Source organism: Taeniopygia guttata, chromosome 13 (genome assembly GCF_048771995.1).
Source record: "Taeniopygia guttata chromosome 13, bTaeGut7.mat, whole genome shotgun sequence".
Taxonomy (NCBI): domain Eukaryota; kingdom Metazoa; phylum Chordata; class Aves; order Passeriformes; family Estrildidae; genus Taeniopygia; species Taeniopygia guttata.
In genome coordinates this window covers 5539870-5565316 of record NC_133038.1, presented here as the reverse complement: position 1 = coordinate 5565316, position 25447 = coordinate 5539870, and the positions used below count along the sequence as shown (strand labels likewise).

The 25447-nt window shown below is 52.8% G+C and overlaps 1 protein-coding gene across 2 annotated transcripts; it reads left to right on the top strand.

The window, feature by feature from the left end:
- Window positions 1–7217: 7217 nt before the first annotated feature.
- On the top strand, window positions 7218–21408 carry LOC100225213 (LON peptidase N-terminal domain and RING finger protein 1). Of its 2 annotated transcripts, XM_072935252.1 has the most exons (13): window positions 7218–8238; window positions 8284–8441; window positions 12039–12157; window positions 12578–12700; window positions 12909–13034; window positions 13691–13820; window positions 14600–14693; window positions 15799–15913; window positions 16520–16641; window positions 17043–17201; window positions 17679–17841; window positions 17924–18070; window positions 19187–21408. In XM_072935252.1, the coding sequence occupies exons 1-13, from the start codon at window positions 7280–7282 to the stop codon at window positions 19382–19384; spliced, it is 2613 nt and encodes an 870-aa protein (XP_072791353.1). In that variant the 5' UTR covers window positions 7218–7279; the 3' UTR covers window positions 19385–21408. The 2 variants fall into 2 exon arrangements, with proteins under 2 accessions (XP_072791353.1, XP_012430000.5); XM_012574546.5 differs by having other exon boundaries at window positions 7220–8441.
- Window positions 21409–25447: the final 4039 nt, after the last annotated feature.

Below are 25447 nucleotides of genomic sequence, written 5' to 3'. Positions count from 1 at the left end.
CAAACTTGAGCATAAACTCTCCCAGCTGTGTTGCTGCCTTGTTTTCTTTTCCTTAAAAAGTCTATTTTTATCAGTATTTTCTTGAGTAATGCAGATTTCAGGCAAACTTAAGATTAAAAGTCAACACCGCGGAGGATTTTACTTGAAACCACAGAATGTGGCTTTGGATGTTCTTTCCGTGGAACAAATGCAGCCGGCTCTTGTATAAGCACAACAAACAGCAGGAAAGATGCTGAGGAATGTTGTCTTAATTATACAGCACAAAGATTAAAGGGAAAACACGAAGATGGGAAAAGCAAACAACCCCAAAAGCTAAACTGGGTTTCAGTGAGCTGGTTTGGCTTCAGCAGGAAAGGATTGATTTTAACTGCCTTATTGCTTCATAAACCCTTGGGTGCATTAATGTAAAATAATCCTGTGTGGGGTTATTTTACATATTTTACTTTTCCCTCTGTGCAAGTACACAGGACTCTTGCACAAGACACAAACTACTTCCAAACAGTTAGATGGAGTTGCAGAATTTTACAGTCCCCTCAGGCCATGCTAGTAAAGGATGAGAATATATTAGAATCAATTCTGTGTTTGCACATGAAAAGGAGAGGCCTTGCCTTTGCTTTCCAAGATAAAGGTTGGAAACCTTTCAAGTATGGTGTGCCAGACTCTGAGGTGAAGCCTGTCCCTAGATGCTCAGCTGGAGCTGAGAGGTGCTGCACCTCACTGGAGTGGGATTCTGCTTTCCATCTGTCAGGTATTTAATCTAAAAGCCTGGAAATTGTCCTCTGTGCCTTGTGCTCCAGCTCCCAAAATGTGTGGAGCCTGCAAATGTCTGTCTGCAGCTGACCCCACAGCCATGTCCTCACACTGCCCCAAATCTCAGCTCCTTCATGTGCTCAGGGCCAGCGCTGAGCACTCCCTGCAGTGCTGGGTGATGGTGAGCACCAAGCCAGGTGAAATCTTCCTGTTTGCTGCTCGTGTTTTACAGTCCCTGCTTCAGGCCACTGCACCAAGCTCTCTGCAAATACAACTTGTGCAGCCAGATCCCTGTGGCACAAGGGCAAAGAGCCAAACACACCCAGGGACTGGTTGTGTGAACCTCCAGCTGTCTCCTCCAGCAGCTGAGCTTCTCCATCCTGCCTTCAGCACCTTGCCCTGCACTTAGCTCTCTGCCCTCTGCACCCTTGTCCTACCTTCATAGAACTGGCCAAATTTGCCCAAAAAGCTTTGGAGGTGAAAATCATTTCAAGTTCCCCGGTGCCCCTAATTTCTCATTGCATCTCAACCCTGCCTCGAAGCCAGCTGACGAGAATGGGCATAGAGCACAAACATTTGTGCCAGCCACGGAGATTATGGCTCTAAAAACACTTAGTGGAGAAGACAAAAGACAGGTGGATCACCTGGCTTTTGGGGATGCTGAGGACCTTAAGTCACAGCAGTTCAGTAGCTGTCCTGAGGGACACGTCCCCCAGCATGACCTCAGTGCTGAGATGAGTGTTTGTCCTCAGACGTGCCAGCCAGCAGCTGCCCAAGTGCTGCTGGGCCTGAGCTCTGACTTCACCAGCGTGTTTTAACCACCTCCTTTGCTTGAAGCATCTGCAAGGTTCAACCAGGGGTTCCTTGGGGCTGCTGTGTCCTCAGCTGGCTGGGAGAGGAGCATGGAGCACAGAGCTGGGCCAAATGTCCATCACACCAGGCTCTGGAGGGGCGGAGTAGGAAAAGAAGACCAGCAAGAGGAACTGGCAGCAGTGGAGTTACTTAAGCAAGTCTTGTTTACACAAATTTATATAATAACTTTGGCTGGTCCTGGGGGAGCAGGAGGGGTTGTGCTGCCCCTGCTCACATCATCTGGGGGTGCCTGCAGGGATCCTGTACATCATGTGGCTCTCTGGGGTGACAAGTGGTGCTAAGAGAATTTAGATGTGGAGGAAGAATTGTTTCCTATACCATTTCATGCAGAGATGCCCCCAAATTAAGGCATTTTTCTATAAATGCCAAAAATTTCAGAACTGAAAGGCTGGGCCTTTCTTTTGTGATGAGACTTTTCATCTTGCATCTAGGGGCTTTATTATTTAAAGTGTCCTATTAGGGAAACAAGGCTCTCTAAGGTAGAGATCAAAAAGAAATCTTTCCTCTGTTCCCAAGTGACCTTCTTCATGGAAAATTTCAAGCTGCTTTTTCATTCCACTAAAAAATGGGAACAGTTAAAAATCCTCACTTTCCCTGAAAAGCTGATTCCTGCAGTCCTGCTTATGATCTGCTAATCTCTGCAGAGTGCTGGGCAGAGGTTTCCTATGAAACCACTCTTCTATTTTTGAACTGAATAAAAAGAAAAGCAAAATTCAAATGGAACTGTAGTCATAAAAATGAATGCTGTTTTGGAAGGTGAAATCCCTGCTCCTGCTTCCTGCACAGCACTCAGACTTGCTCCTCCCTGCACTGCATCCTTCTGCAACTTATCCCTTCATTCTGAATATCTGTAAACTAAGACTCCTTACTATGTTAATTAGCAGCTAAAAAGTTATAGCAGAGCTTTATCAATGGGAGTTGTTTTAATGAAAATAATGCTAAGGATACACATCTTTCCCAGCACCTTTCCCTCCCTTGCAAACCTCTCTAGGATTCTGCATTTGCTCTTTCAGAAGAGCAGAGCAGGCTCCTTACTCCTCAAACCTTCCTGCAATAGCTTCCTAAAACCCACAGTGGAATGGTGCCAGGCTTGTTGCGAAGGGAAACCTTCAATTTGCTCTGGCAGATTCACCAGGACAGGTTTCTGGGTGACAAATGTTCCGAGCAGTAACAACTTGACCTCTTTAAAAGCCGTGACGTCTGTGCGTTATGAAAGGAGGAGCTGGTGACGGGCTTACCCAAACATGATTCACCTGCTGTTCAAAGTGCACCAGAGGTGGAGGCCAGCCAGCCTGTGGAACAAGAAAGCACAGACAGAAATATTTGTCTGCTCCTTGAGCAGAAAGCTCTGCCCAGGCCACCACTGCTGTGAACAGGCCAGGGGCCCACAGCAGCTGCCCACAGCAGCTATTTATAACTGTGGGAGAGACACAGGCCTGCTCATCCTGCCTAAAATCCAGCCCAGGGTGTGTTTAGGGCTTCATTCGGTCTGGCTGAGGGGAAGGGAAACTGCAGGGACACCCTGAGAGCTCTCTGCATTTCTCCCCCAAGGTGCTTCCTTCTCCACACGGTCAGACACAGCTGTCGGAGGGAATTGAGCCACTGGCTTTGCAAGAGCTCTTCTGTCCTCACCAAGGAGGACACATGGGGTGGTGGAGATGCTGGAGCTGAAGGAACAAGGAGCAGGAGGATGAGGAAGCCAGCCCCTGGATCTGGCCTGGCAGCCCGGAGGCAGAGCCCGCCCGCTGCCACTTGCAGCCTCCTCTGGCAGAGCCAACAGGCAGCGCTGGGTGCCCGCCAGCCCCGCTGGCATCTCTGTCAGGTGGGTGGGAGCTGCACAGGAAAAGTGGAAAAAGGAAGAGATGAGGGAGGCGGCACGTACTCGCTTCTTGCTGAGGCAGGGAGCCCAGGCCACGAGAGCTGGTGAGGGAGTGGGGCAGGGCAGCTGGTGGGTCCCCAGCTGCAGTGCTGGGCCACCATGGTGTCACCCCGGGCCACAGGTCAGGCACACGGACACACAGCAGCTCGTCAAGTGGGCAGCTTCTGGCTGCCCTGCAGTAAAGGCTGATTGTGAATCTGCTCTCCCCATCCAGAAGATAAAGAGGGTGATGTGACCTCCAGGTCTGGCCCATGGGGATGCAGCTCCTCTGGACATCAATCTTCTTGGAAGTGATGGACATTGCTGCAATGTAGGGGTGTCCTCAGGGAGTTGTCTTGTTATGACTCTTCCTCCTTTAATCACTTTGTTATGTTATCCATAACATAGTTTAGGTGGTTTAGGTGGTGCTGAACAAGAACTGCTGACTTCAGACTCCTACTTGGGAGCTCCTATAGATGGAGGATCTTCAGCTTCAATAAAAATACCAATAAAACAATTGCAAGGCATTGAGGCAAGCTTACAGCACCCTGCACCACAGCCCATGGTCTTGTCACCCATCCCAGGGATTCCCCCCAAGGATAATGGGGACACTTCTGGTCTGGTTTTGTATTCTCTCCTCAGGGTGTGTGGTTTGGACATGACTGCCCATACTTTGGAAAAAGACATCTCCATCTATTGTATGTGGGACTTGGTTCCAAGGCTGACTGCTAATGTTCTGCCAACATCTTTGCCAAGATGTTTGGCTCGAGAGACTAAAATGAGCCAGATAGGAATCTGGGCTGTCCTGCTGTGACTCTCCAGTTTCCAGGAGTACAGGCATAAGCCTAGTTACATGAACAATGAGATAATGCTCCTTTGCAGCTCTCTGTCCCACCAATCCATGTGAAAGTCAACTCATTTCTCTAGGAAGATGCTGCCTCAGACAAAGTCTGTATGAGTCAGAAGGAAAAAATATTAAAGTCTTCTTAATCCCCCGACCCTATTTACAGCTGATCCTCTGTACTGAGCGTCAAGACTCCTCTGAGCACTGAAGCTGCAGAGTTTCAGGACTTGGGAACAATACCATGGAATTTATATGATTGCTTCCTGCCCAGTTCTGGTCAGCACAGTGCAGAACTTGAATCCCAGCCCTCACGGAGCACTGTGGCAGTCTGCCTGCCTCTGCCAAGAGAAAATCAGCAGCAGCTCCCCGACTACTCACAGAGACCTGAGAGCAAAGATGCAGGTTATAAAAGATGAGATCAGGACAAAGAGTCTCCCACACCACCTGCTTCCACTTCCCTTTGCTCCACTTCCCAGGAAAGGCTTTGAACCACATGTAGCAAATGGGGAAATGTGGTGGTTGAATAACATCCTGGATCTAGAAATACTATGATGGAAAGAAAGAAAGAAAAATTCCAGGAAGCTGATGTGTTTGTTGACAGGTTTGGGGAGAGGGTGGAGAGGGGAAGGGGGAGGGGGGGGGGGAATGATGCAAATAACTCCCTGCATGTTACAGGCACGTACTGAGGAGTAAAAACAATTCCTTAGGCCAACTCTCAAGGCTTGCAGACAGCCAGGATCCAGGTGCAGCACTGCTGGGGCACAAGTGTGCCTGCACGGGTGCTGAGGCTCTTTGCTGGATGACCCAGCAGGCTGCCTGGCACTTGGACATCCACTGTGAGCCCAGTGTTGGCCCTTGTTGATAGCAACACTCCCCCTCCTTGGCTGGGATTCTGACGCTTTCCTCCTCGTGTGGGTTTAGAAATGGCCGAACTTGTTTCACCTCTGTGCAACAGGACTTTCAGGTCTGATGGTGCTGGAGGAAGCTGGTGGGTAGAGCAGGGATAGCAGTGTGGAAAAGGGGTCATGACATTCAGGGTGCGTGTTCCTGTTTACAAGTGCTTGTGGTGCCTTTGAAGACACCCTCAGGAGCACGCAGGCCTCCTCTCTGAACAAAAAAAAGGCAACACTGGAAAGGTGCTGTCACCTCAGAGCCACTCCTTAAACCCTAATGTGTCAAAAACAAATGTCAATGCTTGCAACAAATATTTATGCACTAAAAATGAGCAAATACAGCTGGTGTGCAATCCCTGATCCCAATGCTGGGCTGTCAGCAGTCTGGACCACATTAATGAGGCTGTGCTGGAGCTGGAGCACAAGCAGACGTGTGGCTGGGAGCCAGAGGAGGAGCTGCAGCAGCACCTGGAACTCCCCATCCTGCACTGACCCTGGGATACTTCCCACATCTAAAGTGAAAAAAAAAAAAAAAATCCAGTTGTGCTTTGCAAATAGTTCCTACATACAATGTGATCTGTCCTGTGTTATGCAACATGTGAAGTTCTCATCTGGCCAGCTGAATGGTTAGCACTAAGCATTTAAAGCTTTTTTTTTTTTCCTTTTTCAGTTATGTAGTGAGTCAGCACAAACAGGGCAGTGACAAGAGAAAGCATTCAGAATTCTGAACCAGCTCAGCTCTGGACAGATTGAAGAAAACAAAATGTTCTTGCACACTGGTGCTAATGAAGCCTGGTTTGCTATGGCTTCGTGTGTTGTGGTTGAATGATTTTAAACTGTATTATGCAAAGCAGCAGCACTTCTGCTCTGCTTGTGAGGCGCTGGAGAGCCCACACATGGTTGTGGAGTGAATCAGGAGGTGAGGGAAAGAATGAGGCAGGCCCCAGGTGAACAGCCTGGTGTCTCCCACAGGAACTGGCTGGGGTGATGAAAGATGCTGTGCTCCTCACCTGAGAGCAGCTGCCCCTGGCAAAGGGCTGCTGCTCCCAGGCTGAGCCACACAAACAGGTTATTGTACACTTTGCTGCAATGCTGGCTGTGGTAGCTAAAATCACCCTCATTTCATGGCTCACGAGGCAGGAACGTGCCCTTTTTGAGGGTGAAACCCTCCTGGTGGCAATCTTTTTTTTAGTCAATAGCCAGGTTTTGGTGGAAAAATGAGCCACGGTGAGAACCAAACCACGAAAGGAGAGTGTTTGGTGTGAATGAGCTTTGGCCACCTGAGGAATGCCCATGGGAGAACTGCTGGGGGAAGGGATGTGCAAGGTCCTCTGAGGCAGGGGGAAGGGGAGAGCTAAAGGTTGACCCTGCAGATGGGGACATGGAAAATGTCCCCTGCTGGGCAGAGTCCCAGACAGACTCCAATGCTCCCAGGGTGACCACTGACCCTAATGCCATGCTCAGCTTTTCAGGGCAGTGTTACCAAATGTCACCTGAGATTTCTCCAGTCTGGAGGGATCACTCAAAAAGATAACGGAGAAAGCAATGAAGCCTATCAAACCCATTTCAAATGCTTAGTTGTTGAGCTTTTAAAACCACTTACGAGCCATTTAATGTGATTGCAATAGATTTGGAAACAAAACCTGCTCCACAGCCCAAACCCCCGCCAGCCACTCCCTCAGTGGGGCATGGGTTTCACCAGCACTGACATCCCACTGGTGATCTCCCTCCCTGAGCAGCCCTGCCAGTGTGTGCGTGGGTTTGGGTTGTTTTTGGGGACACACAAACGAGCCCTTGGGGAATGTGTATCATCCTTATATAAATTCTGATCTACTAAGCTCCAGAAGTGACAGATTTCAGCTGTTTTTCTCAGCACCTGCTGTGCAGGAGCTGCTGTCTTTTTGCTGTCTGAGTGTGTGGTGAGGGGATGCATCTCCCTTGTGACACTGAGCCCATCCTGGGGGTCTGTGAGTGGGAAGGGGATTATCCACACACAGGGTCTGAATTCATTCAGTTCTGGGTAAGGACAGCATCTGAGGGAGAAGCAGTTTCGCATGTACGATGGAGGAGTGCCCCTTTGCACCCAAACGTGATGAGTTTCCATGGAGGATAATGCAAAGAGTCATCGGGTGTAACCCAGCCTCAGCAGCCTGCCCTGCTCTGGAGCACCCCAACAGCCGGCACCCCCCTCCCACTCTGGAGAGCCTCAGACAGCTGAGGGACCGCACGTATCCTGTGCCAGCCACTCCGCAGCATCCCACCCTCCTGCCCCATCACAGAGCACCCCACAGGACTTGTGCCCCAGCCCTGCTCCACAGCATCTCGGATACCCCAGGCTGGCTCCAAATTGCCCTGGCCCCGCTCTGGGGCACCCCGAAACACTCCCAGCGCTCTGCACCTCGGTCCTGCTTCGGGGTGCCCCAGACCCCCTGGGCGCCCGTGCCCATCTGGTGCGGAGCTCTCCCCGCCCGGCTCACGGCTCCAGAGCCGGTGTCCGGCTCGTACCCGCGCCCCGGCTGCTCCGGAGCCCCCCAGCACCGCCGCCTCCCGGGACTCGGCATTGGAGCCCCCCAGCCCCCGGCTCGGGGAGTCGGCGCCACCCGCGCACCGAGCCCCGCCGGGCCCCGGTCCCCCGCCCCTGCCCCGCGGCGCCCCCGGTACCGCGGGCTCCGTTACGAAACGCGGCCGGGGCGGGGCGGCCGGGCGGCGGCGGCCAATGGTGGCCCGGGCAGCCCCGCCACCGGCGCCTGCCCCGGGTCCCTCCGGCGGGCCGGGCCGGGCCGGGCCGGCAGCCGCAGCTCCGCCGGGCCGGCCGGGGCGGAGCGGGGCGATGCGCGGGCAGCGCCGGCTTTAGGGACAGCTCCCCCGCCCGCCGCCATGAGCGGCCCCTCCAGCCCCAGCTCCTCTCCGCCCGGGCCGCCCCTCGGGCCGGACCTGCTGCGCTGCCCCTGCTGCCGCCTGCTCCTCTGGGAGCCGGTGACCGCGTCCTGCGGTCACTCCTTCTGCAAGCCGTGCCTCGGGTCCCGCTGCCCGCTGTGCCAGGAGCGGCTGGAGCTGCCGGGCAGCGGGGCGGCGCGGTGCAGCGTGGTGCTGTGCGGGGTGCTGGAGCGCTGCGTGCCGCGGGAGCGGCGCCTGGCCGGGCTGGCCGAGCGCCTCCGGGACCGCCTCGCCCGCGGGGACGCGCGGGAGGCGCTGCGGATGGCGCAGAGAGGGGTCGAGCTGGGTAAGGACACCGGGCTCGGGGGCTGGCAGTGCGGATGGTGGCTGCGGGTGCGAGGGGCCAGCCCAGCAGCCCGAGAGACGGGGATGCGCGGGCTGGGCTTTACAGCAGGCGAGTACCGGTGTGGGTAACAATGTAGGTCAGCGTGTCCCTGCAGCTCTGCACGGTGCAGAGCTGGAAGACGTGGGAATCTGGAAGTGTTGTAAGGCAGGGCTGGTGGGGATGGGGATGGGAAGGGCTGAATTCTTCCATATCCGTGGATGTCCCGAGGTGCTGGGAGCGGTGGGGTGCCCGACAAACCGCGGTGCTCGTCCCCTGCCTGTGTCCCATCGGCCACGTCCTTGTGGAGGGGTCAGAGCAGATACTCACATCTTGCAGCCCGGCAGTATTTCAGGGTCAGAGAAAGAGCTCTGCCCAGGGGGTGACCATTATGTAAAGTGGTTGGGACTTGTCCAGTCGGGGATGGACGCGTCCTCTCCCCCAGAGCCTGGCGAGGACACAGCCTTGGCAGAGCTCCTGTGCCAGCCCCATCGTGCAGGTCAGCGCCCAGCCCGGCCCCTGCTGCAGCCAGCTCTGGACAGACATTTGCCTGCTGGGCCAAGATCTGGTCCGGGGCGGGGAGGTTTGATCTGCTTTAATGTGTGGCTGTAAGTGGATTTCTTGGAAAGTAAATAAAAGGGGTTATACAATGCGTCTGGAGCAGGGGGCTGGGGCGACGGAGGCAGAATTTCCTTTCTCCGCCGCGTTTCTATGACAGCACTGAGCTCTCCTCCCGCAGCGAAGGCTCTTATTCATCGCCTGCTGCGAGACAAGTGCCAGGGGTGCAGGGTAAGCCTGGAAACGAAGGGCTGAGCGGACCGGTCGATCCTGGTGTGGGCAGCAGAGAACAGGTCCTTTTATGCAACCTCCAGAGGCATCCGTCTCTCCCTGCTCACCCTCCTGCAGAGGAAAGGCACATGCACACTCCTCTAGTACTCATTTGCCAGGCTTTTGCCTGGTTGGGGTGTACAATTACACTTTTCTTTAAAAATCCTTTGCTAGCATAAAGAGGAAACATTGCAAACTCTGTCCCCACTCTTCCCCGCACGTTCTGTTCCCCGAAAGACAGGAAAAGTCTGGCTGAGGGCAACGAGGAAATTGCAGTCACAGCCTCAGCTCCAGTGAACCTGCTCTTGCTGGGGCTGCCAGGCTCAGCCACGTGGGTGGTGCTTTCAGGATGTGTTTTCCAACTCCTGCAGCCAGCTTTCAGCTTTTTTACGGGCTGCCTTTCACTTTGAAACAGAACCACCGATAAATGTTTGACCCATGGGCATGTTTTATTTGTGGTTCAGTGCGCTGTGATGGGTCACTTTGCAGTGCCCTGCTCAGCCCACTCTATAGAGCAGCTCGATTTGCTTGGATGGAAATAAACTGTGAACTTTTAATCTTCATTCTTTCTGAGTGAACAACAGAAAAATGCAGTGTAATGTGTAGCACAGGAGGCCTCTGACATGCCTGGAGCGTGGAGGCTGGTGAGTCTGAGGCTGCCAGCTGGCTGATGGCCCCGGTGTGTAATGATATCACAGATCAAAAATAGCTGCAGCAGCAGAGAAATGCAGATTTCATTGCCCTGTTTTACACATCTGGGGTAGTTTATTTTATTTTTTTTTTTTTTTTTTGCCAAATCAGTCGCTTTATTGCTGGGCTGTGCAAATGTTTGAACGGGTTTGCCCACATGGAACATAACCCTCTAGACTTTGTACCTATTTCTTCATCCCTACCCGTTTTCAGGGGCTGGGATATTCCATCTCTGAATGGGTGCTTGTGGGATGGGGTACTGAGCAGCAAGTTCCCATGTTTCCTCACTTGAGGAAAAGTGTTGGCTAATATTACAAAGGAAAACAAGCTCCCAGGGACCAAGCTCTGCTGCACAGCCCAGCATGGCCAGTGCAGCTTTTGGTGCAGGAGTGGCTGTGCCTGGCTCTGCTGCTCTCTGGGTTAGGCAGGGAGCAAAGGTCGCTGTGCTCCATCCTGGGCATGGGGATGAAGAGGCAAAAGCCATGGCAGAGTTTGCTCCTCTGTGGTAAGAAGTGGTGGGTGCCTGGGCAGGGTGACAGCAGAGACATGCAGGGAAATGGGCAGATGCTTCCTGCACTTGGCTGTCATGGAGCTGCCAGTCCTGACCTGCAGTTTGCTGGCAGAGCTGCATCAGCACCGTGATTGAACCGGGCCAGGAGGAAATGCTGCTGGGTTTGGAAGTGCAGGAGAGACATCAGCAACAGTGATGTTTCCTGATGACTGCTGATCAGCTGCCAGCCAGGCCCAGGGGCACAGCTTGCCCCTGAGAGAGCTCCTGGCCCTTCAGCAAGGTGGTGTTGCCCAGACCACATTTGCCACAGTAAATGGAGCAGCAGTGCCTGCAAGTGGTGCCTAATTTATGACACGAGGCTGGCCCCAGTGCCAGCATCCTGCAGGCCACCACAAGTTACCTGTGCTGGACCTACCATCATCCCACAGGGAACTGGGAGCCAGTGGGGGGACCTGCATGACCTTCATTAAGACCTCCCCAAATGGACCAGGAAGCAACAAGTGCCCAGCCCCAACCCTCAGCAGCTTTGAGCTGATGGTCAGAGATGGGGGATGCAGGGCTGGATGCACAGACCTGTTACCTGAGCTGAACACCAGCACCGCACTAGATGTAGGTCACCTCCACGAGCTGTGATATAACGGGGTGGGTCTGGGCATCTCTGCATTTCAAACCCACAAACATTACCACACCTGGTTACTCCATGAGTGTGGGCTCCTGGGGTGCTGCTTCCTTGCTGTCCCCAACATCCCCCAACCCAATTCTGCCACTGGCAGTGCTGAGAGGAAGGAAAGTCTTTATGTGCTTTTCTGAGGCAGGAAAGAAAACAATCTCACTGCCTGTTTTTTTGTAAAAGGCAGGAGCATGTAATGCTTGGTGCCATGACCTGCAATGTCCATGGGACCTTTGCCCCCCCAGCACCCTAACGTCCCATCAGTGACATCTTGCTGACAAGGAACTGGATCTTCAGTTCTCTTCTTCATTTTTGGGAAATCTCAGCCTTTTCTCATACTTGGGATCCTCAGGTCATGTGCTGCAGGCAGATTCTTACACCCCTTTGGCTGCTCATCTGCCCCAGGAGAGCAGTGACAGCCAGGTGGGTCTGGGAATTCAGGTATCCAGCAGTGCAGTCCTGTTTGGTAACATGTTATTGTGACCCTGCTGGGTGAGTCACATCACAGAGCCTGCTCTGGCCACAACCCTGTATGTGTAGGGTAGAGCTTTTTTTGATACGTCCCAAAAAGGTGGATGAAAGCCCAGATCCCAGCATGGCTGAGCCCTGAGGCAGTGGTTGGGCCTCTTGGCTGAGGCTATTTAGGGGGAAAAAACAAAGGGAAGAGCCTTAAACAATTTAAAACTGGGTATTTAGGGGAAATAACTTCCTTGCAGAGGCTTACAGAGCCAGTATCTCCCGATGAAGAGCACTGTGCTCTTCCTGAGGCAGTGGCACAGGGACTGTCCCACTGTGGTGGCCTCTCCACGGGCTCATCCATCCCCCTGGCCCACCAGGGCTGATGTCACGTTTCTCTTTGCAGCCCTGGACTGCAGCTCCCTGCGGCTGTGCCGGGCAGAGGCCTTGGTGGCCCTGGGGCAGTACCCACAGGCACTGGAGGACCTGGATGCTGTGTGCAGGGCTGAGCCTGGAGAGCACGAGGTGAGTGAGCGCCACATGGGCTGGATCCAAACCTGACTGCACAGGAGCAGCTTCCCCCTCTCCTCAATTCTCCATTAGATTAATCCTGCTCAGAAATGCACTTTGCAGACCCATTGGGCACTAATCAAGGTGGCAGGTGCTGTGCTGCTCTCACAGGAGAGGTCTGGCACTGTGTCTATCCTCCACTCCTCATCCAACTCTCCCTAGGCTTGGCTTTTGCAGCGGCTGCACTCTGGAGAGTGCTGGTTTTCTTTAGGCAGATCCCATCAGGGGAGCAGCAACATGTCCAGGTGCTTTGGCTTGGGATGGGAGCAGGCAGGGGGCAAAGGGACATTCCTTGGGGCTGGCATAGAGGCTGAAGGGGCACATGCTCAGCTGGTCACTGTGTCATAGTCACCATATGCATTTTCTGCTCTGCAGGCCTTCTTCAGGAAAGGGAAGGTGCTCCTGGAGATGGGGCGGAGAGCTGAAGCCCTGCTGGCGTGGGAGCACTGCCTGACACTCAGTCCCCATTTCCAGCAGGCCCAGAGAGAGATGGAGAAGGTGTGTAGGCTCTGCCATGTTCCTGTGCTCTCACATCACACAGGGAGGTGTCCTTGTCCTCTGAGGGACTCAACAGTGTGCTCAGCCAGCATAGACAGCTCCTGCAGTGAGCAGAAGGGCGCTTTGGGGAAAAAGAGGGAGCCTGGCAGCCACCCACCTCCTTGCTTTTTCCTCCTAGCATCCCCCAACCCTTGCTTTGTCCTTGCAGATCATCATGGAAGCTGATGCTCCTCAGCCATGCATGGCTGCACACCTGGGTGATGCTCACCTGAGCTCAGCTGCTTCCCAGGCTGATGTAGGGAGCCCAGTGCTCCCATCTTCCACACAAGCTCAGGTAAGAGCCTGCAATATCTGAGTGTGCAGGGAGACGTTGTGTCCCTCTGGGACATCCCAGGTGCCCAGTGATGGGAAGAGAGGTGTGATAAGGGGAGGCTGTGCAGGACATGTAGCCATGCTTACCTGGCTGTGTGCTGGGATGGGAATCTGCAGCTGGTGGAGGGTGGGAGAGCAGTGTCAGCAGGGCTGATGTCGTGGGGACTCGGGAAACACAGGAGACTTTCTCTATTCATCTCACTACATTCAAAGAAAAAAAAAAGGGAAACAAAAAGTGAGTTTCAATTTTTTTTTTATCTAAAAGACACATTTGAGAATATTTCAGACTATTAGCAGCCATTGAGGAAGTTTTTATGTTCCTCTTTGCCTTCTAAAAACAAATTTAGCAGGCTTGGAGAGTGGAGGGAATTCAGAAGATGGGCTCAGATACACCCAAACAGCAGTTGGCATGTCTGGTCAGAGTGAACCCATATTTTAACCATGTGATGGGCAGCAATGTCTGAGGGCCACTCTCCTGCTGTCCTGCAGATGCAAGATGTTAATGTACAGTGACACCGCAGAAAACCCCCCGGTGCCATCGGGCTTGGTGGGACTGATGGGGCTGTGCATTCAGAGGGAGAAGAGGGTTTGGGCTTAATTTCATCTTGCTGTGCCTAGGATCAGGAGGGAGAGCTGGCAGATGGCCGAGGGGGTGCTGGGTCTGAGCACAGGCAGGACACAGCCGTCCTCTCCCAGCCGGGACAGCAGCCAGAACCGGAGACTTCAGCAGAGACTCAGGGCTTGTTGGGTGAGTGTCATCAGAGGTACCACAACCTTGTGTCCTGCAAAATACTTGTTTGAAATCCATTTTGGCACTGAAAATGTGGTGTTTGCACTGTGTCCAGCTCAGCAAACATATCTCAGGGGCATATGATGGGGCAGCTCTGGCCCGGGCATTCGCTGCTTCTCATGCACGTGGGGAAGATCCACCTGATCCTCCTGTGTGAGCAGGTGAACTTACACCCAACCTTTGCCTGCAGCTTGGTGACAAGGTCTTGCTAAAGCCAGCCATCACTTGTTCCCTGTGTGGAGTCAGGAGAGGCTTTCTTTGTTTCTCATGTGTTCAGATGGGTTTTGGTTTACATTAAATTTCCATGTGGGGGACAGGACATGCCATGAGCTGGGGAAGCAGCACTGCCACCAGCATTAATTTGCCATCAGTGTCCAGCCAGGTGGCTGCCACCTACCTGGGTTTGCATAAAGCAGTGTTGGCTCATGGCAGGTCTCCAGGGATTTCCATCCTGGAGCTTTTTGGCCCAGTTCGCTGCCCAGTGCCTCAGTTTCCCTGCCTGAAAAAGGAGGAGATACCACCTTCCCCTGCAAAGTACCATGAGACCCACTGACACACCAGCTATGGATGAACACAGAAGGGTAATAGAGGGGTTTATGTTGCATTTCCTAGTGGTTTTGTTTTTCTTTGACCCTTTCAAAGCACTTTGTGGGGCAGTTATGCCTCAGAACGAGGTCAGAAAGCAAAATTTAATTTCCTGTATTTAAATGGGTGATTGTCTTCTCTTTTACCACTAGATAACAAGGAGGAAACAGCAGCAGCAAAGTGTACCCAGCCATGCCTTGGAGAGTCACTGAGCGTATCTGACTTGGAGTGCTCCCTCTGCATACGGTGAGTTCTTCTGCAGGAGAGCTTTTAGGATGAAGAATTGGCACCTGCGGGTTTTCTTTACTCATGTGCATCTTTCTTCACATCTTAATAGCAAGCTCAGTCCTGAGAACTGCTGAGATGTAGGTTTTGGTACAGATAAGAGGGGAAGGCAGGGCCATGGGAACCCTGCCAGGCTGCAGGAGCTCAGATCACCCTGTCAGGGGGTGCAGCATCCCTTGGGACAGAGATGTGGAGGTGGGGATGTTCAGTGGGGTCAAAGACCAAAAGCAGTGGTTGCCCTTTGTACCTGCAGGCTGGAACAGGAAGGTGTTGCCCAGGGAAATTCCCTCCATGCTGGGGATATTGCAGACCTAGAAGGGAGCATTTCAGAGCCCTTTGGTGCAGGTGGAAAAGGGAACAGGATAGAGCCTGTGTTTGTCTGCTGGCTCAGAGCTGGGGAGGGACTGGTGTTGCACTGCCACAGGGCATGCTGAAGCCAGGCTGTTACTCCTGGGGTGTCCCAGGACGTGGAGCAGTTGTGCAAGCGGCTGCTGGCAGAGAGCTGCGTGGGTGTTGCACTGCCAGACGTGCAGGTTGGTCAAGGTCCTGCATGGCAGCTTTTTCCAGCTCTGTGCATGGGGGAGAGAGATTTGAGGCTGCATCTGATTGGAATTATGTGAACTTGTGTCTCTTCTGAAAGACAAAAACAGTGTTTAGGAGGAGTCAGGGCTTTCTTGAGACCTTAATTTAATGTCTGATCCTGGAGCTACCTGTGAGCAACTTGAGTACTTGCTGCTGGCTCTGCTCCTGGAACAGGAGGAAGTTTCCTGTCACTACCCTTTGGATTACACACCACTGTGGGTGTCTGGGGAACCACAGACCTGGCAGGATCAAGGGGTGCTGTGTGTGTACTGATGGGGTCTGCTGGGACTCCATGGAGACCCTGGGGAGGGAGCAGAGCTCAGGCCTGGAACAGTTCTCATCTTACATCATTGTGCAAGCCCAGCAGTCTGAGCCCAGACTTCCTAATTAAAGGGCTAATTAAAGTCTCTCTCTGCCAGACTTATCTGTGCTCCTTTCCCTTTGTTGCTCCCTGCAATCCATTGACTCTGATCATCCTTTGCAGGATGTTCTTCGAGCCTGTGACGACGCCCTGTGGCCACACCTTCTGCAAGGAGTGCCTGGAGCGCTGCCTGGACCACCGGCCCAACTGCCCCCTCTGCAAACAGAGCCTGAGAGAGGTGAGGGCACGATGCCACGGGAACCAGCTCCAGCTGTTGGCTGCGTGCCCAGGGCTGGGTGGGAAGGTGCAGTGCTCTTGAGCAGCTCCCTGGCATGGCGGTGTCAGCTCCACTCACATGGGAATGACCAGACAGTTGATAATTAAGACCAAGAGATTCATTTCCATGAGATGCCACAGTGATTTAGTGAGATTGTAAACAGGAGAGGAGAGAGAGAGAGAGAGAAGAAAATGCTAATGACTTTAAAAAATGGAAATGGATGGAAAACCTGTTAGTCTGGAGATTTGATTTAATCTTTAATGAAAAGGGATTCGGATGAGGCCATCAGGGAAATTAGGTTGTCATACAAGGACTGCATCACTGTCAGAGACAGGACGCTGTGTTGGACGGGCCCTGGCTCAGAGCTGTGTCTGGAGGTCTCAGTGGAGCTGACATCCCATCCTGCTCAATGGCTCAACATCCCCTGATAGGTTTTATCCTTGACTTTCTCTGGTCTAAAATTATCTTCAGTTCCAATAAAAGTGAGTGTGATTCAGGGTCCAGCAGGACCTCAGGGCTTCCTCCCTGCTCTTCTCCAACCTATTTTTGGTTCTAATTCCTTTTCAGTACCTGAAGGCTGGGAGGTACAGCCCCACAGTGCTGCTGCAGGACATCATGCTGGCCACCTTCCCCACACAGCTGGCTGAGCGCCGGGAGCTGCACCGGGCGGAGATGGCAGAGCTCTCCAAGTAAGCAGGGACCGCTTCCGTGTGTGTGGGGGTGCACATGGGGACTGGAAGGGGCTCTGATAGGGCTCTCCACGCCCCATACCATTGCTGTGGCTTGGTTCTGCTCAAGTCATGTCTGTCCCACTTCCAGGACCACGTTGCAGCTGTGCTGTGTGGGTGTGGACATGCCCCATGAGGCACCTGGGGATGAGGGACCATCTTTGCAAGGAGTTGTTTTGTGGGCAGAATCTGTCCTTGGTCTCTTGGTGAGCCAAGTGGGAGCTTTAGTGTTGCTCTGTGCTGGAGCATCACTTCTTGTGTGGTTAAGGACACACCTGGTTTGGGGGAGCAGCTGATGCAGAGTCATTGGGATGGGATTTGCTTGGGGACATGTCACAGTGGTTTCTCCTTCTGTCCTTCAGCCTGACCAAGAACATCCCCATCTTTGTGTGCACGATGTCCTTCCCTGGCATCCCCTGCCCTCTGCACGTCTTTGAGCCTCGGTACCGCCTGATGATCCGGCGGTGCCAGGAGAGCGGCACCAGGAGGTTTGGCATGTGCACATATGAGAACGGGAAAAGGTGAGCTCCTGGCCATGCTTCCCCCTGCCCCAGCTGATTTGCCTCTCTCTTCTCCAGCCCCAAATGTCTGAGATACTGAGTAGTTCCGAAAGATTTCCTATCAGTGCCATCTCGCAGATAAAATCAGCAGGGAGGTGGTGTGTTCCCCACAGTGCAGGGTGAAATGGGATTGAGGAATGAGGCCAGCACTGGAGCTGGACAGAGCCAGTGGTAGCTGTCAAATACAATTCAGTACAATTCTTTGAACAGCTTCTGACTCAGGATGTCTCTGAGCTCCATGGTTCTCTGGCTGTGACCTTCAGCTCCTCTTAGTGAGCACTGGGAGGAGACTTGATCGAATGTTTGAATTTACCCCTGCCCTGACATCTTGTTCCTGGGCCTTTTCCTGCTTTGCAGATGGTACCTTTAGGAGAAGCAGATCTCTTACCACCCATTACCCCAGCTCAGCCCCTGTTTTCTGTGCCTGTGTCCCTGCAGCTTTGCTGACTACGGCTGCATGCTGGAGATCCGTCAGGTGGAGCTGCTGGCCGACGGGAGGTCCCTGGTGGACACCATCGGCCGGCAGCGGTTCCGGGTGCTGAGCCGCGGGCACAGGGACGGCTACCACACCGCTGACATCGAGTACCTGGAGGACAAGAAGGTGAGGGCAGGGCTGGGCAAAATCCTGGGCTGCAGTGGGACAGATCCCCACAGACACCTTTGTCCCTCTTGCCCGGGTTCAGGTGTCCGGGGAGGAGCTGCAGGAGCTGCAGTGCCTGCACGAGAGCACCTATCGCCTGGCCCAGCGGTTCTGCGAGCACGGAGACCTCACCTCCAGGCACATTCTGATGCAGCATGGACCACTGCCAGAGAAGGAAGAGGACATCCAGGTAATGCCCAGAGGGAAGGGATGCACCAAACAGAGTACCAAGAGAGCCTCTGAAGCAGTGCTGTTCCTGCACTAACCACCCTGCTTCCCTACTCGGCAGGATGAACAAAAAAAATCCAGTTTTTCACCCCTATTACTGCATCTCTCATTCAGAGAGTTAGTAGGGCTTGTTTTGCAAAACTGCTTGATGTTTCTTTATGGTTTTAAACTGTTCTTGGAAACTGAGCACTGAGTTCTAAAAATCTTTCCTAGAGTATTTTTCTAAATGAGAACTGAGAAACTGAACTGTGTGTGTTTGAAAACACTTCAGGAAAAAGAAATCAAACAAATTGGCAAAGAGATGAATCCTGCAGCTTGTTGAGCCTGCAGTCCCCTTTCTCATTGTGATCCCTTGAGACAGTCATAGCTGGCCAGAGGTAAGGAGCTAAGAGGAGAGGATCCAATTTGCTTATTATACTGCTCTGACAAATTTAGATTCTGAACGAAAAAAAAAAAAATCCTAAAATTTAATTTTCACTCCTTTAAGAAAGCATTTACTCTCTGGATCGTTACAAATATACTCTTGCTGGCTTGTCCCAGGCTAAGGCTGTCCTGGCCAGCAGTCAGGTTAATGATGTGCTCAGGAATTACAAAACAACTCACCCTCCTTCAGCTGAATCGAGCTTTTCCCTCTTAGTTTGGCTCAGGTTATAGAAAAGCCACTTTACAATAGCAGTGCCCAACAGCTGTGTCTGCCTGACCTGCACCTCACCTCTTGAAGTGATGGCCAATGTCCCAAAAACATTGGCCATGCAGGATTTGGCCTGTGTTTGCAAAAAGCACCGGATTAAACAAAGAAATGCACAAGATATTTCATTGTCTCTTTAGTATAGACTTTTTACCAGCTACATCTGCATCTGGAGGCTCCTTGGGGAATGCTTGTCTGGAAATTGAATTAGTTTGTCCAGCAGTTTTGAGCTTGGACAGCAAAAGGGCTGTTCAGATGAGTACCTTGGCTAAAGCTGGTGTTGCTGTCCTGACAAGAACAACTGTTTGCCATCAGCAATGCTGCTGAAGGCCACCCCTGCATCCCCCTCGCCGCTCCTGACGTGGGGGTCTCTCCCTCTCTCCTCTCCAGGCTTCGGCAGACGGCCCGACGTGGTGCTGGTGGCTCATCTCCATCCTGCCCCTGGACCCGTCCTACCAGCTGAACCTGTTCTCCTGCACCTCTCTGCGCGCCCGCCTGTCGCAGCTGCAGCGCATCCTCACGGCCCTGCTGCAGCAGCCCCCACCCCGCCACCTCCTGCCCCAGCGCAGCCCCCGGGGCCGTGTCTGAGCCTCCCTGCCCTCCCTGCGACCCACTCCACCCTCGCCATTCTCTGTGTGCTCCTCCACGGTCTGCGTGTGGTTTGAGCCCCCCGCTGCATCCCCCAAAAAAGTGACCTGGGCGATGAGCTGGGCGCGCTCTGCCCAGCTGCGCCCGCAGCGACACTGTGCCGTCCGTGCCACCCCAGGAGCTGCTCGGTGCCACTGCTGTGCCACCAGAGGGATACTGGATCCCTCGGAGGGATACTGGGCTGCACAGCTGGGTTGTGTCTCCAGAGCCAGGATCGCTCGCTGAGCAGCTTCTGCACTGAGGAGGATTCTCCTTAGGGAGAGGACTGAGGGCAGGGATTGCCTCGGTTTTGGTTTTCCGCTTTGAAGGACAGCTTATTGGTTTTGGTAGATGATCCTGATTCACACAGGAAATTTAGAAGTGGCACTGGGAAGCAAAGTTCCAAATGCTTTCCCCAGCCTTGGGAGCTGACGGCTCTGCCACTGCTTCCAGCTTTGACTCAGCTTGTGTTTGAACAAGAAGACAGGTTAAATTAAACAATCTGAAACTCATGGTCTTGCTCCCAACCATCTCCATGGCCTCATGGTGAGGAGATGGTTTTCTTTGAAAGCTCTCAGGTCCAGACACCCCCTTCCCACTGCCCTGCTCGGTGCTGTGCTTGCCAGACCGTTCCCTGGGACCCTGCCAGCCACTCGCCTCACTGCCAGCTCCAATGCTGTGAAGTGCCCTGGGAGGGGGGATTCTGTCAGCTTTGGTGCTTTTCCCCTCCCCAAAGGCTGCTGTTCCCGACCCTGGCTGGGTTCAGGTTACAGGGTTGGTCTGGGGGCTGGGAGGAGCTGATAGCACAAGGGAGTTAAGTCTGGAAGTTTTCTTGTGAGACTTTCTGCTCCTTCACTAATGAAATTTTCCCCTGTTCTGTATTTCTTGTGAACTTTCTGCCTCCTCAGGGGAAAATCAGGATCTCAGCCGAGGCTGGACCCTTGCACTTGGGACCCAGAATAGTTCAGGATCCCCCAAAAGAGCACAGAGAAGTCAAAGGGATCCAAATCTCTGGAGAGGCAGGGTGGGGGTAGGATCAGTGACCCAGGCCATGAGCCACATGTCAGGGGAGCAAGTGCTTGGCTGCTGCTTGTTTCTAGACACAAGGCAAAGACTCTCTGGACAGACCAGGAGAAATCCTGAAGATCTGGGACTTTTGTCTTTTATCCAAAATTTCAGTGGCTTTGGGTTCAATTGTAGGAGTGACATCTACTTAGTTGTTGGATTAACATTGCTTCTGGAATTTTATCCCTGCATTTCTTAAAGGCAGCACACCCCCTCAGAGAGATGTTGGATGTGTGTGTGGGAGAGAAAATCAGGGCACTTATCCTTACTGCAGGTGTGAGCCTGGGTGGGCATAGCTCCAGAGAGGTCCCTGCTCAGGGCCACCACCTTTCCCTGTCCTTCTGTCTCCAGGAGTGAGAAGTCCCTGTCCCTCCTCTCCATCAAAGTGCCTCCCAGGAACCTCTGTGAGCACAGGGCAGCTGAGGACAGCTCAGAGCTGGATTTGCTCCTCTACCTTTGAGCCGTGGTGCTGGCCCAGGAGCACCAGGACTCCCAAGGAGCCGTATCCCTGGGATGTCAGATTGGCAAGGGCTGGGGTGGGTGATGAAGGGATGCTTTGCAGTCCCAGGGCAGGTGGCAGGATGACACTGAAGTTTGGGAAGTGCCTTTCTTTTCCCCAGGCTCAGAGTGGGCTCACCCTGTGCCATCCCCACCCCAAGCCACCCACCTGCCCCCCGAGCTGCCGTTTCCCCAGGGTTGGGAGGTCCCTGTGGCAGGGGGGTGATGCAGGGAGAAGTGTGGCTCTGTCACACTGGGGAGGAGCCAGGGACCAGAGCCACCTCTGCCTGGCTGCTTTGGGAAGGGATCCGTGCAAATCGCTCCAGTTTGCTTGGAGCATCTTTGTGGTTTTTATTACTGTCTTTGCTCTTGGAATTACATTTTCTTTCAGGTCATTGAAATAAAGAAATTTGTTGTTGTTATTGCTGTTTTGTTGCTGGTGTTTAACTTTAAGCTGCTCATTAATAAAAGTGCTTGGGCATCCCCAGGGAAATCTGGGGACACGTGGAGAGGTGACACCCTGGTCTTCAGACAGCAAGGTAGGCCCAGTGACCACGGTCCAGCAAAGGCAATGGCAACAAGGGGAAATAAAAAAGTGTTTTTGCTTGCAGAATGTGTGTGAAACAATACAGGAGGAATGAGCTATGAGGACTGAGGAATGAGCTGACCAATCTGCCTGTCATTGCAGCTAAAGGCTGTGGGGAAGGATGGGATGGGAGACGAGCCCATCAGAAATGCTGGCCAGCGTGGGATGATCCTGGAGGCAATGTCCCCAAATGCTGTGGCCAGCACCTGCCCCTGTCCTGCCTTTGCAGCCATGGGCAGAGGGCTGTGAGCTGTGAGCTGGGAGTAGGTTAGCTTCTGGCAGCTGCCATTAGGATGAGAGATGATCCAGGGAGATGTGCATAGGGTCTAAAATGAGAGGGTGGTCCTGGATGGAATGTGATGTCCTGCTGGGACAGCTCTCACCTGTCTCTGGCTCCCATGTCCTCCTCCCTGTGCTTCCCAAAAGTGCCATCCAGAACAAGGACAAGAAGGGAACTGCCCAGCTGTTCTGTGCACCTTTGCTGGGAACATGGAAGGGCTGCAGCAGCGAGGGAGAGGGCTCAAGTGCTCTGAGATGGCAGATAACCCTGAACAGATCCCATGCCTCAGAGCAGTGCCCCTGGTTTGCCAATAACAACTCCTCCATGAGGAATTACACCGTGAGTTCCTCCCCAGCAGTGCTCTGCAGGAGCAGCTGTGCCCTGCTGAAGCCCAGCTGTGAGCTGTGGCTGTGCCAGCCCGTTTGGTGGCTCTGGCAGCCCAGTGCCTGTGGCTGTGGGTGCCCCGGAGCCTGGAGCTGCCCAGGATCCCTTTGCCGTGCTGCCCTGCTCCCACTAGATGTCAGGAAGAGGCTGAGTGCGGGCGAGGAGGAAGGCACAGCAGAAGGGATGAGCAGCATTTGCTGTTGCCAGAGCCTTGGCTTTTCTCTCTCTCAGCTCCAAAATCAGCCATACTCCCAGTCCTGGCCCCAACCCTGAGCTCTCCATCAGCCCAGGAGAGCTGGGGCCCTGTGCAGGTCACTTTGAGTCCACCTCCAGCTCCCCAAGCACCCCAGTCTGTGCTGCAGGCTCCTCTCCCCACTCCAGCCAGTTTGCTCTCCTGGGACTGGAGCAGGCACTGGGACATTTGGGGGTGTCCTGCTCCCCATCATCAGTGCCCAGGCAGAAAAGGACCTGGGGGTGGTGGTCAACAGCCCACGGACCGTGAGCCAGCCCGATGGCTCCTGGCCTGGATGAGGAATAGTGTATCTATCATCTGTATCAGGAACAGTGCAGCCAGCAGGAGCAGGGAGCTCATCCTTCCCTGTGCTCAGCACTGGTGAGGCCAAACCTCGAGGGCTGCGTCCAGTTCTGGGCCCTCAGTTTGGGAAGGACGTTGAGACCCTTGAGGGGCCACGAGGGATGATGAGGGGCTTGGACACACACGCCCTGTGAGGAACGGCTGAGGGAGCTGGGGGTGTTCAGCCTGGAGAAAAGGAGACTCAGGGGTGACCTTGTCACTTTCCACAGCTCCTGAAAGGTGTCTGTAGTCAGGTGGGGTTGTTCTTTTTCACCATGCAACACTGACAGAACCAGAGAACACAGTCTTAAGTTGAGCCAAGAGAAATATAAGCTGGATATCAGGAAAAAGTTTTTCACATAAAGAGTGATAAAGCGCTGGAATAGTGGAGGTGGTGGAGTCACCATCCCTGGATGTGTTTAAAAAGAGACTGGATGTGGCACTCGGTGCCATGGTTTAGTTCAGGTGTAAACCAGTTCTAGCACTGGCCCCACTTCCATCACCCCAAAATGTGACCTCCCCAACAGCACCATTTCCTCCCTTCCTGTTCAACATCTTCAAATCGAGACATAGGTGACAACTTCCCTCATCTAACAGCATAGGCAGGCAATTAGATAAAGAAGTAAATAATTAATACAGCAGGTGTCAGACTGTGCCTCCTCTTTCTTTAACAAATGGTGCATTTCCAAACTAATTAGACCAGCCGGTACTTGAGAGAATGGAAAATCAACACAAGATTGTTCAAGCTAAGATTTTCTTCTCTAGCAATGCTACGTTTGTGCTGGAAGAAGAGCACAGTACATGTTAAAGTTAATGAAGGTGGGTAGAAAAAAGGAAAAAACAGCACCTAATTTTTTCCACCCTTTAGCAATACCAGTTGGTGCAATGAAAGATGGGTTGTATTGTTCCTGCTTTTTCAGAAGAAAAAAAAAAAAAGCAAAGGAAAGCAATGAAGACAGATGTGCCGTCTCTTTCAAGAAACTCACCCACGGGATGTATTCAAAGCTGGAAAATGACAAGTGATGAAAAAAAAGTGACTCAAAGTCACTGCTGAAGCAGTTGGAGTGGGACCTACCTATTCACCTGGAGAAACATTGAATAGCCTTAGTTAGAAGGGACCCATGAGGAACATCAAGTCCAACTCCTGGCCCTGCACAGGACACCCCCAAAATCACCATGACAGTGTTTGGGATCTCATGATGGTGCTGTCCCTTCCTCTGGCCAGGCTGCATGAGGGGGTGAAATTCACCCCTGTCCTGTACAGAGCAGAGCTGGTGATCTCGGGCATGTGCTGAAGGTGATCCAGGGCAGAGATCAAATGGCAGCTGGACAAAAGCCTTTGTCTCCTCTGCAGTGGCATTTTGGAGGCGCTGCTCTGGCATTCCCTGGCTGTGCTGCACGTGGGAGCTGTGCAAAGCCAAGCCCTGACTCAAGCAGGAGCAGGAGATCTGGGATGATGCATCAGGTGGAGCTGCCTTAGCATGATGGTTGGTAATTTTCTCCATTAATAAACTGATTTACAGTGACAGCCTTTTTTCCAAAGGTTTTTCCAAACCCATTTAGCTCCCTCACACCAGCAATGCTACCAACCTGCAACTGAGAAGCTCTGGATTTGGGACAGTAACAAGGAGTTGCCTCCCAGCCTTCCACACCTCCTGATTCAGGGCCACCTTTCAGCCCCCAGGAGCACCTGGAGGAGGGATTAACCCCCGAGTCTCTGCCCACAGCCACATCCATCCCAAGTGCCCACTGGTGATTTGGGCTTTCCCTGCTGATTCCTGATTTCACAAACCCCTTTGAGCCCAGGCAAAATATTTACAGGACTGATTAAATATTGAGGAAGTGGGAAACTTGTTAAGACTGTGGAACTTCTACAAATACAGCAGAACTAAAATAAAATGTGACTTTTAGCAAGGACAGCTCTGTCAGCTGGGCTGTGTTTACCTTAATTGTTTCTCTCCATTAATTACAGTTTGAGAGGAAGACTTGCGCAAATTGAAATAAATGAATCGAATTTGTTTAGAGTTTTGTGTGTCTGGCTTATGGGGATTGCAATTAAGCTGGTATGTTTGGTGTATTAAATTATATTGCCTAGATCTATTCTTCCCTTTTCAAGCACCATGAACGTGAAAAGGCAGAAGTCAGTGACAATTAGAAGGTAAACAGGCAGTGTGAGTGATGGTTATTTTAGCTCCTGTGCCTCAAGAATTTCACTCTTTGCAAGTATTGAGGCTCATTCTGTAACAAATAGATTGCCAGCTCTGTGCCATGAAAGATAAAGGGGAGATGGTGGGGCAGAGACCAGGGCACATCCCAGCTCTGCCCTGGCAGTGGGAACAGTGACGTGGGTGGGAGTTTAGTCTGATTCTCCAGGAAAATCAGGCTCCGTGACTCAGCAGCCTTGAGTCTGTGTGTTCCTGCTCGTTCCCACCAGCAGCTGCCCAGTACCACCCACGTTTGACACAGGGGAAGAGGCTTCCAGATATACCGAGGTCCTGGCAAGGTCTGTGATATGAGAAATGGATGGATAAAAAAATGCATCTTCCTAATGGGAAGGGGATGCTCAGCCAGCAGAGAATCTACACCACAGTTTTATTTTCAGGATGAGTATTTAAGAGGAAACCCTGCTTCACTGGC